This window comes from Conger conger, chromosome 15 (assembly GCF_963514075.1).
Source record: "Conger conger chromosome 15, fConCon1.1, whole genome shotgun sequence".
Taxonomy (NCBI): domain Eukaryota; kingdom Metazoa; phylum Chordata; class Actinopteri; order Anguilliformes; family Congridae; genus Conger; species Conger conger.
In genome coordinates, this window is record NC_083774.1 from 41785198 (window position 1) to 41801920 (window position 16723).

At 45.8% G+C, this 16723-nt stretch overlaps 1 protein-coding gene across 1 annotated transcript; it reads right to left on the reverse strand.

Annotated features, from left to right (window-relative positions):
* Nucleotides 1-7535: 7535 nt before the first annotated feature.
* On the reverse strand, nt 7536-16325 carry LOC133111993 (uncharacterized). The gene is made up of 5 exons (XM_061222647.1): nt 16117-16325; nt 15766-15845; nt 15102-15178; nt 8956-9009; nt 7536-8156 (listed from the first exon to the last, which is right to left on the reverse strand). Exons 3-5 carry the CDS (start codon nt 15126-15128, stop codon nt 7800-7802), a joined length of 438 nt encoding a protein of 145 aa, XP_061078631.1. The 5' UTR covers nt 15129-15178; nt 15766-15845; nt 16117-16325; the 3' UTR covers nt 7536-7799.
* Between the last annotated feature and the right edge of the window lie 398 nt (nt 16326-16723).

The window sequence follows — 16723 nt, forward strand, 5'->3', positions numbered from 1 at the left end:
ATCGCTATTGAAATATCTTATCCATAAATGAAACCTCTACGTGATTATTGAGTTGCAAAATGCCGAAGTGTTCCAGAAAAATGATGCTGTGTGCAGGAAATATGTTTTACAGTTCGTGATTGACTGTGTGATTAAACCCGCTGAGTGTAGGTGTAACGTTAGGCTATATGACTGTTAGCTAGTTACGCTGATTAGCTGATTTCGGTTGTCATCGCTTTTATGTTAGTATACTAGTAATGCATTAATCAAGGATTTAAAGTTATAGCTATCTAGGCTACGTTTGAACTGAAGTACAGCTGGTGCAACCCAATCCTACATAGGCCGACATTAGATAATTTTATAGCTAGGCCTACTGCTTCAAGACGTTGGTGAGGACTCCCATTTCGATGAAGTAGCATAGTAGGCGAGAACGACTAGAACGACATGTAATGGGCTATCAAATTAGGTTTTTATAAAATTCATTTATTGTTCAAATTAACAGGACTACCGCTAAATTAAAATTGACAAGTTTCTACGTTTTGTTGAAGCAGCATAACCTTATTGAATAATTATTTCCGGTTTATCACAATGGGGCGTTTCACATCATTTTGCTTATTCGCTCCAGTTAGATTCAGTCGCCACGAGGATAAGCAGGCATTTGATGTCCGAAGTTGTGTTCCGTGTTACGTGTTTTATTTAATTATAAAGTTAGAAACCAGAACTTGGGCATTGAATTTCATTTCTTGTGTGAATGTATGTTCTATGTAGATTTTGGGCAGCTGTGTGTTTTTCTGTGGATTGTGTGCTTTGCAGCAGACTGTGTTTTTTAGGCTTGTTTCTTTTACATCTTATTTTGTAGTATTTGTCTTATTTTTTGGTATTATTCTTAGAGATGACTTTTTATACAATTCTTTACCACAGTCTTGCTTACTTTAAAAGTATCGTTGAAATTCTGTCTTTAACCAATTATGTTAATCCATAGCTTCACAATTCACAGTGGCTGACCATTCCAAACACGGGCAAACGCCCAAGAAGAAGTGCCCTCGGAGGATATTGGTAATACTGACCCCCGCGTGTTATATAAAAAAGAAGTTATATAAAAATCATTTTTTTTTTTTTGTATGTTCTTATCGAAATTATTGTGTCTCACTGCATTAAAACATAAAGAAAACATATATGAATTCTTACTTGATTATGGCCCCTTTCATATACAGTGACTTATAAAAAATGGATATGAACATTGTATGATTTATGCATGTAGAAATATAGTATTTATGCATGTCAACATATTAGAAATGAATGTAAATTTAACATAATTGTATGTATCTGTATGATTAATATAGTAAACGTACATGATTGTTGTGTGCCTCACTGCATGAAATGTGTAAGAATCATATATTGTTCTTATATGATTTTTGGCTTTTTAATGTATGTTAACATATTAGAAATGAATGAGACAGTAAACATGCGATTATTGTCTCACTGCATTAAAACATAAAGAAAACGTATATTAATTCTTACTTGATTATGGCCCCTTTCATATACAGCAAACATATAAATCTGTACAATTTGTATATGTTAAAACATAATGTTTATTTGTCAGCATACATAGCCATTTTCAGTAATTCAATCATGCTACTTACACAGCAGACATTCTCTTTAAACCAAAAGGAAACAAGAAAATAAATGTTTTGGTTTCAAGTCAGTAAGTGTAAAAGGGTGAACTATCCCTTTAACATTGAACACGCTGTTAAAACGCTTACCGTACTCGGATAAATGTCCATCATTAATAACCCTTTTTAACAAGACCAGGAAAGCCTAGTTGAAGTAGACAACTGCTGGTCACAACTGGTACTGCATGCAGTCCAACAATGGGAATAACTCACCCACTCACATAGGGGGCATTCTCTATTCTAGACAGGGGGCCTGCATGGGTCAGGCAAAAAGTTCTTCAGAGCCATCGGAAGGGCAAACCTAGCCTTAATTGTCAAAAAGCAGTAGGTTCCATCCTTTTGTTTGTCTTGCTGCCGTTTCTTGTGGCGGAGCTCATTGAGTTGATCCCATTTGAGAGGTTGTAGCATTGGGCCATTTTTTCAGTGTAGCTGCTACAATAAAACAAATGAAGGAAAACAGTGCTAGTGGGTCAATTTAAAACATTGTAACAATACTTTTAGTTTCCATATACATTTGAGCTGCTGGAACAAATTAGGTCCTTGTTCAATCGTGGTCTACATCCCCCTTGTGGTGATATTCAGTAATCAGGTCATTTCCCCATTATCTCCTGGCTTATGGCATTCACAAACAAATCTAATGCTTCCATTCAATAGGCTACAGTTCAGAAATGTTATCAAGTAATGTAGCTATACTTTTATAATTATTATTTAGTCATACTCGCATCCTGTTCCGTTTCATTACATAATCTACTTTTGGTTAAGAATTTTCATCATTTACAGTGTTAATTTAATTAAATTAGCTTACTGTAGCATATTAAATTTAAAATACATATGTTTACAAACCGATGAGTGCAAACCGATGACTTCTAATTATTTTCAGGGTGGCAATTCATGCGTAATGCCTATGCAGTGCAGGAACCTGTAATATCATTATTTAGCTAATAATAACTACTGCAAATAAACAGGAACCATAGAATACTAACAACCTTTACAGAATCGTGTCATTTGAGTGAACCATCCCGCACACACACCGCATCGCGCGCACACACCTAAACTTACTGTAAAGTGCATCGACTTTCTTGGCATCCAGAGGCTCCCTGCTCTGTCTTCCCTCTCGGGTTTGTCCTCGCAAATTGCTGTTCAGAAGGACATCCACAGGAAAGACAGACATGAGCAGTGTCTGTATAAAGACAGACATCAAAGTCGCGTTCCCAGCTGCAGCCCATGCCAGTTTGTCACAGAAGACCTGTGTTCCTGGATATATTTCAACCTGTGAACACACAAAGAATAAAAATAATGGTAATAATTTGCCCCCATACATTAACTCCTTTTTTTATTGGGTAAGCAATTCCATTATTTTCTCTACAGTTTTCAAACACAAAAAATGATTTTTAAAAATATTTACTGAAGCTTTTCGCAAGTGTGAAATGTAGCACTTGTTGTCGTGGTGTAAAAAGTAACTTCAAAGCAGTGACTTCAGAAGTTGTGTTTGTGTATTACCACATTATTCTATTAAAACAATGTTTGGTTAGTGTCCAATAATGAACCATTTCTTGTAGAATCAATTCAAGCATGCTTTTAGCAAATAAGTTCCAACTGAAAAATAAAATAGAATGAAAACAGAAAACGTCTCAAGACACCAAGACAGTCACTGTACACGCTGGATTCAAGGATACTGGTTTAGATATTGTAGTTTGAAAGCTACCATTTCAGTAAAGACTTCATCAGATGACTCTCTAAGTCTGAACATCTGTGGCATAGGAGAAGCTGATGTCTGTGGCCTGGGCGAACAGGATGATTTTAATGAAACTTCAGATGAGACATTCATACTTTCCAGACCTGGGTCGATTACTATTTGCCCTTCAAATACATTAAGTGCTGATTGAGCCTGCCTGGAGTGCCAGAAGGCCAGGGCTTGAAATCTCTGGGACCATTCCACTGGTTTGCTGTGTCAAGCAAGGGCAATCAAGCCGATATTTAGTTTTCTTGCATACATTCACCATATATTTCTACTTGGTACAATCAATTAAATAAAGACTAAAGAGAAAAGTAACGTGAGTAGTAAATAAATAGTATCCATACAGCCTTATTTTTATTCAGAGCTAGAAGCTGAGAGTAAGTTACCTGACTTTTATCAATGTCTGTTGAATCATCAGTCTTCTTCAAACCTCTTTGTTGGAACGTGTTGACGTTTCAGTGGGGCAAAAGGTGAACTTGGAGCCAAATCCCTCAGCATATTTTGGATGTTGAACTTGTTGTCTTAAGTAAACCAAACACAATGTTAATGAATTTACTTAATTTGCTTAAACGTGACTTGAACTGTCCTAAGAAGCATGTTGATGGATAGGACAAAGCAGGATAGGGTAGATACTGTATTAAGGTAATTTGTTTTGCACATTCAAACGTCAGTTAAAACATACTCCATTATAACATTACAGACACAAAATAAAATACTTAATTCCATAATAACTCATTTTAAATATGTTATCAATGTCTGAGGTGTGACTGATCCAATCATTCACATATTGTTAATTTTGACTAAAAACGAATTACCAAGAAACTTACCAAGAAACTTACTTGGCTAGCTAGCTAGCACATTTTCTTATGCTTTAACTATTTAGCTAGCTACGTTAGCTGCCTCCAGGCTGTGTTAACGTTAGTCTACGACGTTAACGGTATTACCAGCTGTCGAATTACGTATATATCATGCTATGCATATTTTTAATAATGATAGCGATATATTTTATGTGACAATTTATATTATAGCGTACACGGTTTAACTTACCGAGTAACGTGAATGCTGTCCTCCACTGCCAAATTAAAGCCAACAAGCTATTTCAAATAACCGCAGCCGTTGCTCGCACGCTAAAATGTTTGACCAAAACATGTCTATTTAGGGGGGGTGGTAACAACTCATTTATTATAGCTCAAGTCACCTTACCATCTTTGATGGGTACATAACTAAATTCGAGCAGTTGATTGATAACATGGTGTGAGTGGGTGATCATACAGGCACATATGAATAGCCTACGCGTAAAAACGTTTATGAACCGTTATTAATTGCTATAATATTTAAATGGATCCTGTAACCCGTAATTAAATGCAGTGCTGCATTTAATCTATAAATTAAACCTCTACTTGATTGAGTTGCAAAATGCCATGTTGTTACCGAAAAATTATGCTGTGTGCAGAAAATATGTTTTTACCGTTAGTGACTATGTGATTAAAACTGCTGCGGTTTAACGTGAGGCAATATGACTGTTAACTAGTTATGTTGATAACTTATTTCGGATTGAAATTTATTTCTCTTCTTTTTTTCTTAATTTATAAATGAAATTTATTTTTTTCATTTAACTAAGAATAACTAATAAAAAAAAATAAAAAAGGAAACCTATACAATCAAAAAACTAGGAGAAAAGAAAAGAGACAACAAGAGTGTACATTGATTTTTATTTTTTTATCAAAACATTTTTTATGTAAAAATGAAACCGAATACTTGACTTTCTTTTTCTTTCTTTTTTAATTTCTAAATGTACATGCAAGAATAACAAATAAAAAAATCAAATATATGTAAAGGAAACCTGCATGAAATGTACACAGTTTTTTCATTAAAGTTGTTTTTAAACAGAATTTTTTTTATCAGAAGACACGAATGATACTTTTTTGGATTTGATAGCTTTTCTCTCCTTCTCCTGAGTTTCCTTTCCTTCTCGACTTTGTCTTTCATTTTCTTTTCCCTCTCCAGATTTTCTTTCGTCTACTCTGTCCTTTTCCGTTGCTCTAATCTTTTTTGCACTTCCTGTGTTTCTTTTATTTTCCTCTCTGTAGAATTTTTTAAGAGTTCAATATATTCCTCCGTACGATTGTCAGTAGAAAAATAAATGCAGGTACACCTTTGTTTCAAATAGATAGTTTAATATTGTAGAGTGGTTTACAATTTAAAAATCTTAAAACACACTCAATAACACAAAGGTCTACAGATGTCTTTTGGTAGACCTTGATGTTCCTCGTCTCCCACAGGACCTGCTTCACGGTGTTAATGATCCTCTGGACGCTGGAGATCGGTGGTCTTGCACCCTGCTGGCGGACCGTAGAGGATGCCCTCAGCCATCGGGAAGGACCTCGGCAGGCACCTGCTAAGGGAGAAAGAGGAACAAACAAGGCCCCAGACCCGCCTGGCCACGGAGCACTCCCAGAACAAATGGTAGATGTGTTCTGAGTCAGTGCATCTGTGGGGGGCGATACATAAATGTTCTAGTGGGGAGACACCTATGGGCTGTCATCCAGGCAATGTCTTTTTATTTGTTAGTAAGACACTTGTGTGTCATATTTGCCCAGATCCCGGTCTTGCGGGTCCCGGTCTGCCCCCCCCCCCTCGGGAGCGTTACAATTTGGGCAGATTTTAAATAAGCCATGATCATTTTGTAGCTCCACGAGGTTAGGCCAGCCTTGGACAGACCCGTCCTGTAGGCAAAGTCCTTCAGGGCTCGGTAGACGTAGGGGGGGGTCCCAGCTATAGGGTATGGTACGGTCTAGAACACCCAAGCCCATTGCCCTGAGGAAGGGGGTGGCATAGTACCTGGCAAAGGTACCAGAGGCCTTACCCACCTTCCCTGCGTTCAAGGGTGGCCAGACCCTGCACCATAATAATGGTTATGATGTCTGGGACCCCCTGCCCCCCATTCCGCTCCTCCTTGAGGAGGGTGATGCGTTTCAGCTTTTCCATGGTATTCCCCCAGACAAAGCGGAAAGCCATCCGGGTGATTAGCTTGGTAAATGGTTGGCATTTATATAGCGCCTTTATGCAAAGCGCTGTATAATTGATGCTTCTCATTCACCCACTCATACACACACTCACACACCAACGGCGATTGGCTGCCATGCAAGGCGCCGACCAGCTCGTCAGGAGCATTTAGGGGTTAGGTGTCTTGCTCAGGGACACTTCGACACAGCCCGGGCGGGGGATCGAACCGTCACCCCTCCAACTGCCAGACGACTGCTCTTACTGTCTGAGCCATGTCGCCCCAGTGGCTTTTCGCTGGCTTTGCCTGGGGAAAACACCCTCCCCACATAGAGCAGAATGGGTAGGACAATTTCCTTCAGGACAAGGATCTTACCTGCCATGGTCGAGGGCAGTGCACTCCAGCTCCTGATTTTATTTTGGACGTGGCGAAGGGCTCCCTCCCAGCTGGTTCTCCCTCCTCCGTCAGCCTGGAAGGTCACCCCCAGGAGCTTGATGGTATTCCTAGGTACAGGGAAGGAAACGGTCAGCTCCTCACTCCAATGTGGAGACAGAAACAGTTCACTCTTGTCCCGGTTGACCAGGGCGCCAGTGGCCACACAGAAGTCGTCCAACACCTTGGTGGCACAAGCAATGGACCGACTATCTGTGGCGACGATGGAAATGTCGTCCATGTACGCCATCGCCTTCAACCGTTCCCCCCCAGCTCCAGGTAGTGGATAGCCCACCACACCTGGATTGGCCCTGATGGCCTGGAGGAACGGTTCCAGGTAGATGACGTACAGGAGAGATGCTAAAGGGCACCCCTGCCTGACACAAGACCTGACTATTTTTCTATCCTATCCTTCTTCCTTTTCTCCTGCCTTTCCCTCAATCTCTGAGCCGCCAGCTGCCCTATCGCCTCCGCCATTGCTTTCAACACCTTCCTCTTCTCTCGGAGTTTCTTCACCTGCTCCTTGGATCGCACTTGGATCTAATTTTCTCCTCCTGTTCTTGCTCCTTCCTGTGCTTCTCAAACATTTTCCTCTCCAACAGTTCTCTCCTCATGTCTCCCTCCACTCGCTTCCTCCCGTTCTTCTCCTTCTCCTTCCTCATCATTTCCAGGAATATCTTCTCCTGCATTTCTCTCTTCAACTGCTCATTTTCTTTCTTTTTATCCTGGGCTTCCTTCTCTCTCTCTGCCCGCTTCTGAATGATCCTTTCCAGTTCCTCCTGTTCTTCAGCTTGCTTCATCCTTTCTGTCTTTTCCATCACTCTCTCAATCTCCTGTATCTCTCTGTCCCTTCGTTTTCTCTTCTGCTCATCCTCCCTTTTCCTCCGCTCATTCTCAGCTTGCCATTTCTCCTCTGCCCTGTCCTTTTCTTTCCTGTCCCTCTCGAGGCCTTTCTTCTTTTCCTGTTCCCTCTTTATCTGCTTTCTGGCCTCCATTTGTCTTCTCTCCACTTCATCCACTTCTCCCTTTCATTTTCTCTCACCAGGTTTTCCTTCACCTGCCTGTTCTTCTCCTCCTGCTCTTTTCTCTCCATCTCCTGCACTTGTTTCCTCTGCTTTTGTCTTTTTCTCTGCTCCTCCATCTTCATTCTCTTTCCCTCCTTTGCTGCTATTTCCAGTTCCTTCTTGTGTCTTTTTTCCTCTTCCTCTTGCCTGCCACTCTCAGCAATCTTCTTTTTCTGTTCCTTCCTCATCTTCTGTTCCTCCGCTCGCCTTCTCTCCTCCTTCTCCTTTTCCAGGACTCTATTTGTTGCCTTTGTCCATTTTTGCTTCTTTAAGGCAAGACAAAATGGGACCAGTTAGAATTCAGCAGTGGTGCAGTTAATACCCATTGTGGATTATATTATCCAATATTAAACACCGTTGGCAAAAAAAGAGCAGACACAACTGGTCCATTAAAGGCTGTCATCCTTAAGATATGTATGTCTATCAGATAGAGCCAGATTAAGTAGTTGTAGTCCACCGTGAGTTTGCATCTTTCGTTATGGTAAAACCATAAAATGTTAACTATTTCAGTGGGTACATCACAGTGAGAACTTCACAGCAACATCGTGGTGCTGCAGATTATTCCTCGACAACATCAAGAGGATTGGACCTGACCATATACTCCATTGGCACCCTGACTTCACAGCTGTTAATACTATTCAGTGAAAACTTCACAGTCTATTTCGTGGTCCCTCGTCCTAAACCCTTCCCATGAGACATGAGCGAATTCAAGGTATAGTGGAGTTAATTAGTGGCCTCATGTTTCCAGAGCATTTGCATTTTGTTCAGCAAACGATCGCTTCCGTACGAACCACAGAACAGTCACGAGCCCATTAAAAAGTATAGAGCGCTGAAGTGATTGAACCTGAAATAAGAGGACTATATCCATTTCTATTTGAATTTTTTAATTTATTTAAATGCTGCCACTTGTTAGCATATTCTAATCAGTTTAGTTTTATTACCACTTAACACTGGTGTCATTTTTGAGTTATTAACATTTGAATATCTAGCCTCATATACTACATACTAAAAACGTGTATGAGTATAGACTATTAGATTTGGATTCATGAATTTTGTGGTACATACTTCCATAGGGGAATGGCCACAGACCACCAGTGGCTCCAATTTGTTGTGCTTTGACTGGACAAGAAACACAAGAGTGAAAGAATAGTGAAGATAATGTACAGGCTAAAATATCCAATTAAGATGTACCCAGTTAAGCAATAATAATGCTTTGCAAAGTAACATGTTTACTTTATTGCACGACCTTCTTTTTAAAAATATTTTGCATGGTTAACGTTCAAATGTTTAAATAAAAATACATTCTCATTACTTACGAACATTGTGCATTCTGTAATCTCTGAAAACGAATAATGAGCATGAACATCTAGTTTTGCTTTTATGTGGCACCCCCTTGTGACGCCACAGAAGAAAATTGATCTAATCTATGAAGCGCCACAGCACTTCAACCTGTGTCTATCGTTGTGTATGTTTTCAAATTATTAAATTGAATATGCTTATTGTAGCATATTAAACTTAAAATACTGTAGCATGTCACAAACCAGACAGAAGGGTTCTCGTTACCGCACTTTATTCTCCTTAATCACTCGGCATATCACCAAAAAACAAGAACAGTTTACCCCAGCTCAAAACACACGAGCTCCTCCCTCGCTTCCCGGGTCTCTCGCCCTCCTGCCCCCTGACCCCAAAACAATCCCTCCCTCATCAACGTCATCAACAGTCTCTTAAAGTAACAGCAACAGCTACTAACCAGAACTCAGTCCGTTACACTACCTCCCCCCCACAAAGTCACTCGCCCCCGAGTGACCACTCAAAGTCTCTCAGGTATCTTGGAGGTCTTACTCTCCTCCTGGCCCGCCTGGGCGGGGAGGGGTGGGTGGGCGACAGTCCATCGGGGGGGAATTTGGGTGGGGAGGGGCGGGGGGGTGACGGTCCATCAGGGGAGGAGTTGGGTGGGGTGGGGCGGGGGGTTGGTAGTCCATCGGGGGGGGGGGGAATTGGGCGGGGCGGGGTGGGGGGAAGTCGGGTTGTCAACCCGGTTACCGCGCCGTTCACCCCCTTCTCCTGGGGGGGTGCCCGTGCCCCGGTAGGGGGCCAGTCTATCTCGATGCAGGGCGACTCTCCTACCTCTTGCCGGCAGCTGGACCCTGTACACGACTTCGCCCAGTCTCTCGAGGACCCTGCAGGGCCCCATCCACTTGCTGTCCAGTTTGGGGCACCTGCCTTTCTTTCTCTGGGGGTTGTAAACCCAGACCAGCTCCCCGGCCGTGAAATGCTGCCCCTTGGTGTGCACGTCGTAATTTCTCTTCTGTCTCGCCCCTGCGCTCCGTAGCTGATTCCTGGCGAACTCGTGGGCACACTCCAATCGATCCTGCAGCTTCCGGGCATATTCAAGCCCCGGGGGGTCCGCCGGGAGGTCGGGCGGCCTGCCCAACATCATCTCAGCCGGGGTCCTAATCTCCCTGCCAAGCATGAGAAGGGCGGGGGAGCAGGAGGTGGAGTCTTGCGTCGCAGACCGGTACGCCATCAACACCAGGGGGACATGCGCGTCCCAGTCTCGCTGGTGTTTAGCCGTCACTATGGCCAGTTGCTGTCCCAGCGTGCGGTTAAATCTTTCGACTAGTCCGTCGCTTTGCGGGTGGAGGGGTGTGGTGCGAGTCTTGTGGGAGCCAAGCTTTTCGCACATGGCCGCAAACACGCGGGATTCAAAGTTTCTGCCTTGGTCAGTGTGAATGACCTCCGGGACCCCCAGTCTGCTGAACATCCCCTCCACCAGCGCATCTACTATCGTCTCTGCTTCTTGGTCCGGCAGGCAGTATGCCTCCGGCCACTTAGTGAAGTAATCCATGGCAGTGAGGATGTAGCGGTTACCTTTCTCCGAGCGAGGAAACGGCCCGAGCACGTCAATCCCCACTCTCTCCATGGGACAGCCTGTCGGAAACTGCTGGAGTTGGCAGTGAGATGTGCCCGTGGGGCCTTTACGTGCTGTGCAGCTGTCACAGCGGCGGCAGTAGTCCCCCACGTCCCGCCCATGTTGGCCCCAGTAGAACCCCTGACGAAGGCGGCGGAGCGTTTTGCTGACCCCGAAATGACCAGATCCAGGGGCTCCGTGGACTGATTGTAGCACCGTTTCCCGCAGGGCCCTGGGCACGACCACCTGCCACAGCGTCTCCCCTGTGGCCGCGTCTTTCCACCCCCTCTGCAGTACCCCGTCACACAGACGCAGGTTAGGAAACATACTCCACAGTCCCTTTGTAGCCCTTGAACACAGGCCGATTTCTTCCAACCGGGGTTGGTGTTGTGCCGCTACCCACGTGAGCACGGGTCTGATGTCAGCGTCCTCTTCCTGTTTGCGTCTCCACTCTCCAGTGTCGATAGCTGTTAGGGCCGCTGTTGCGCATCTCACTCCTTGTCGCAGCTGCTCCTCCTCCCGCACCTCTCTTCTTTCACAGTAGCGACAGCCGTCAGCGGCGCAGGGCCGGCGGGAAAGCGCGTCCGCGTTCCCATGCTGTCTACCCGCATGGTGGATCACGTTGAAGTCGTACGCCTGTAGTTCCTCGATCCAGCGTGCCAACTGACCCTCTGGCTCTCTGAAGGTCATGAGCCACTGCAAGGCGGAGTGGTCACTCCTGACTGTGAAGTGCAGGCCCCCGAGGTAATACTTGAAGTGTTCGACAGCCATGACCACGGCGAGCAGTTCCCGCCTGGTGACGCAGTAGCGGCGTTCGTGCTTATTGAGTGATCCGCTGTAGTACGCCACTACCTTCTCCCCCTCCGAGGTCACCTGCGACAGCACCGCCCCCACGCCGACATTGCTGGCGTCCGTGTCGAGTATGAAGGGCAGGGTGGGGTCGGGGGGGGTGAGGACGGGGGCCTCCAAGAGGGCCTTCTTCAGCGAGGTGAATGCTCTCTGGCACTCGTCTGTCCAGATGAACTTCTCCCTGGGCCGTTGCAGCCGGAACAGGGGTGCGGCTATTGTGGAGAAGTCCCTCACAAATCTCCTGTAGTAGGAGGCTAGTCCTGTGAAACTTTTCACTTCGGAACCGGAGCTGGGGGTGGGCCAGTCTTCCACCGCCTGCACCTTTTCATGCGCGATGCCGATGCCGCCAGAACCCAGCTTGTGCCCCAGAAATCTGACCTCCCGTCTCATGAAGCGGCATTTCTGGGGGTTTAACTTCAGACCCGCTGCAGTCACCCTCTCCAGTACGCGTCTGAGCGCCCCGAGGGCCGTCTCAAATGAGTCTCCATGGGCCAGGATGTCGTCTAGATATACGACACACTCCTGACGGGGGATCCCCGCGAGCACGTTGTCCATCAGCCTCTCGAACGTGGCGGGTGCATTGCAGAGGCCGAAGGGAAGAACTTTGAACTGCCACAGGCCCCCGTGTGTGACGAAGGCGGTTTTGGGTCTGGCATCGGGGGTGAGGGGGACCTGCCAGTATCCGCTGCGTAGATCCAACGACGTGAACCAGGAGGACCCTGCCACTGCATCGAGGGACTCGTCGACTCGTGGAAAGGGGTAGGCGTCCCTTTTGGTCACGCCATTGAGGCGTCTGAAGTCCACGCAGAAGCGCCAGTCGTCCTTTGTCTTCTTGGGGACCATGACGATTGGAGCGGCCCAGGGGCTGGTGGAGGGTTCAATGAGTCCAGCACGCTGCATGTTCCGTAACGCCTTCTCCGCCGCTGCCTGTCTAGCCATCGGAAGACGGCGGGGTCTCATCCTGATGGGCGGGGCATCCCTTGTGTCGATGCTGTGTTGGGCTAGGTGGGTCTGGCCCACGTCATCCTCTGATAGGGAAAAACTGTCCTTAAACTCTAATAACAGCTGCCACAGCAGGCCCTGTTCAACGTGAGACAGTCCATCACAGTTCCCCTGCCACACCTCCCTCACAACCAAGACCCTCTCTCCGTCTTCTCCCCCCCCACTACCAGTCGGTGCAGCGGTGGTGGGCGGGGTATGGGGCAGTATTGGGTGTCTATCCGGGATGCAGACGGAAGTCGTGTTGGCCGCTGCCTCGGTTGCCAGGACTGCAACGGTGGGGGCCGGGCAACGTTTCGGCTGGGTGGGTTGTCTAGTCATTTGCACTACGTGTCCGTCTGGGAATGTGAGTGTCCCCCTCTTGGTGCTAATCACGCAGTCCAGTTTTTCGAGCACGTCCAGTCCCAATATGCAGTCTTCTAGTTCCGCTACCCATATTGGGCAGTGAAGTCTCTCCCTCCCCACCTCCACAGTCTCTAATGCCTCCCCCACCATGGGTGCCCGGTCCCCAGTGACTGTCTGTAATCTCACCGTGGTGGGTAAGACTGTGGTCCCGCTCCCCACCGCGTCGGGTCTCACCAGGGTGGCTGATGAACCCGTGTCAACCAGTGCGGAGCAGCATATCCCCCCAAATGTCACCGGGGCGTACCAGCAGTTTCCTGTCCCCGTCCGGCCCAGCATAACGACTTGCACCTGCTGGCCGCCCTCACTCTCCCCTGTTTGCAATGTCCCCACCTGGCCGTGTTGTGTTGTCTCCCCGCCTGTGCAGGGTCGGGACGTCGCCCCGGGGAGTCGCACCGTCCCGGTTATGCATTCCCCGTCCCGTTTCCCGGTTTCTCAGCCGTGTTGGGGCACTCTCTGGCCAGGTGGCCGGGCTTTCCACATGCCCAGCAGAGTCTCGCGCCCGTCCATGGCCGCTGTTGCCCACTCAGCGAGGCAGCCCGCACCAGTTGTGTTAGTTCCACCGCCCAGGCCGGTGCCACTTCACCACTCACTGACACACCAGCAGCTCTCACCCTGGGTGTGTCCTCCAACGTAGCGGTAGGGGGGCCAGCGCCCAGCATCTCCCTCTCCGAAGCCAACTCCAATGCCTCCAGGAGAGACTTAGGATGAGCTAGCAGTGTCTGGATACGCAGGTCACTCGGCAGCAGTGCCTGCAGGAAGTGGTCTCGAGCTAATTCACTCAGGATGGAAGGGGGCATGTGAGCATAGGCGCGGTGAACGAGCCCTTCCACTTCGTTGGCGAGGTCTCTCAATGGTTCCCCGGGCCGCCTCTTCCGACTGCACAGCTCGGAGCGGAGCAAGCTGGCTGCTGAACACTGTCCAAATCGCCTCTTTAATGCCCCCACTAAAGCATCATAGTCACTCCTATCATCGGGGGTCAGTAACAGCAGGCTCGACAGCGCATCCCCAGAAAGGCACATTGCAAGCTGGAGGGCCTTAGCTTCATTGGACCAATTGTTAGCCCGGGATAACAGTTCAAATTGTGCATGAAAAGCCTCCCAATCAGCCTTGCCATCGTACCTGGGGGTCTTCACTGATAGAGGAGCCACGATGACGTTATCGCTCCCCGCGGCCAGCGGTCCCCTGCGCGCCGCACGTCCGTCCATACTGTGGGCAGCCGGTTTAAACCCGGCCTCAGCAGCCATTTGAGCGGTCATTCTCCTCACCCGCTCTCTGCGCTCTGCCTCCTCGGCGGTTTCGTGTCGACTCCGCTCACTGTGTTCCGCCTGCCAGGCAGCCGTGTATCGACCCCACGCGCTGTTTTCCTCCTCCCGCTTGATTTTGTTCACCTCGCCGGGCAGCATGACTCCGCTTGGGAGGTTTTGAGTGCGTTAGGTTAGGTTAGGTTAGGTTAGGTTAGGTTAGGTTAGGTTAGGTTAGCTTAGGTTAGGTTAGCTTAGGTTAGCGGCGTAGGCGTACTTCCCTCGTAGCTTCGTTTCTTTCTTTCTTATTATTTATTTTTACTTCTGACACCAGTGTAGCATGTCACAAACCAGACAGAAGGGTTCTCGTTACCGCACTTTATTCTCCTTAATCACTCGGCATATCACCAAAAAACAAGAACAGTTTACCCCAGCTCAAAACACACGAGCTCCTCCCTCGCTTCCCGGGTCTCTCGCCCTCCTGCCCCCTGACCCCAAAACAATCCCTCCCTCATCAACGTCATCAACAGTCTCTTAAAGTAACAGCAACAGCTACTAACCAGAACTCAGTCCCTTACAATACATATGTTTACAGAGTGCAAACCGATGACTTCTAATTATTTTCAGGGTGGAAATTCATGCATAATGCCGATGCAGTGCAGGAACCTGTAATATCATTATTTAGCTAATAATAACTACTGCAAATAAACAGGAACCATAGAATACTAACAACCATTACAGAATCGTGTCATTTGAGTGAACCATCCCACACACACACCGCATCGCGCACACACACCTAAACTTACTGTAAAGTGCATCGACTTTCTTGCCATCCAGAGGCTCCCTGCTCTGTCTTCCCTCCCGGGTTTGTCCTCGCAAATTGCTGTTCAGAAGGACATCCACAGGAAAGACAGACATGAGCAGTATTTTGGATGTTGAACTTGTTGTCTTAAGTAAACCAAACACAATGTTAATTAATTTACTTAATTTGCTTAAACGTGACTTGAACTGTCCTAAGAAGCGCAATGTTGATGCCGGATAGGACAAGACAGGATAGGGTAGATACTGTATTAAGGTCATTTCATTTTGCACATTCACACATCAGCTAAATCATACTCCATTGTAACAGACACAAAATAAAATACTTAATTCCCTAATAACTCATTTTAAATATGTTATCAATGTCTGAGGTGTGACTGATCCAATCATTCACATATTGTTAATTTTGACTATTAGAATTACCAAGAAACTTACTTGGCTAGCTAGCTAGCACATTTTTTTATGCCTTAACTATTTAGCTAGCTAGCTAGCTACGTTAGCTGCCTCCAGGCGGTGTTAACGTTAGTCTACGACGTTAACGGTATTACCAGCTGTCGAATTACGTATAGATCATGCTATGCATATTTTTAATAATGATAGCGATATATTTTATGTGACAATTTATATTATAGCGTACACGGTTTAACTTACCGAGTAACGTGAATGCTGTCCTCCACTGCCAAATTAAAGCCAACTTGCTATTTCAAATAACCGCAGCCGTTGCTCGCGCGCTAAAATGTTGGACCAAAACATGTCTATTTAGGGGGGAGGTAACAACTCATTTATTATAGCTCAAGTGACCTTACCATCTTTGATGGGTACATAACTAAATTCGAGCAGTTGATTAATAACATGGTGAGAGTGGGTGATCATACAGGCACATATGAATAGCCTACGTGTAAAAACGTTTATGAACCGTTATTAATTGCTATACTATTTAAATGGATCCCGCAGCCCGTAATTTAATGCAGTGCACCACTGGAATAAATTCGTCAATGTTACCCGATTGAGCCAAGTTAGCTTCATTTTCTGGAAACGCAGAAGGCCCAGTAAAATTCCAAAACGTACCAGGTCACGCTGGAAAAACCGGTGAGTAGCTTCAATGATACCTGAGCCTATGTTAACAAGATAATGTTTCGACTGCTAGCTAGCCTAGTTAGATATTGTAGTGTAGGCCGTAGCGTTAGCTAACTAACGAACAAACTGCTTCTTTTTCTGAAGAAACCTTTAGGACCTTGGAGGTAAAAACACTGAGGACCTTGGAGGTAAAAACACTGAAAATGTTCACGTGAGTATCTAACGTTACAAACATTAAAGACATATATGTGTGTGTCTTTAATATATATATAATTATATATAATATATGTGTCATAATATATATGGGTAGTTGACGTGACATGGCATTTTCACCGTCACACAAGATAAAACACAATTTAAGACACAATTTATTTCACATTTTTCTCATTTAAAATAATGTAAATGTTTAAACATTTTCTTGTTTTATATGAACTTGTTGTTTTAAAATTTTTTGTAACTTTGAGCCAAATCTCAAAATCGTCCTATGGTGTGACTGAAGACAACATGATTCCATAAACATGAACTTTTATAA

What these genes read in the sequence shown, in the direction of transcription:
- LOC133111993 (XM_061222647.1), bottom strand. Translation starts at nt 15,128, where the DNA reads ATGGCAAGAAAGTCGATGCACTTTACA. An exon ending in GAAAGTCGATGCACTTTACA is followed by an intron (nt 9,010 to 15,101) that starts GTAAGTTTAGGT and finishes TTTCTTGTCCAG; the next exon opens with TCAAAGCACAACAAATTGGA. An exon ending in GTGGCCATTCCCCTATGGAA is followed by an intron (nt 8,157 to 8,955) that starts GTATGTACCACA and finishes CTTGCCTTAAAG; the next exon opens with AAGCAAAAATGGACAAAGGC.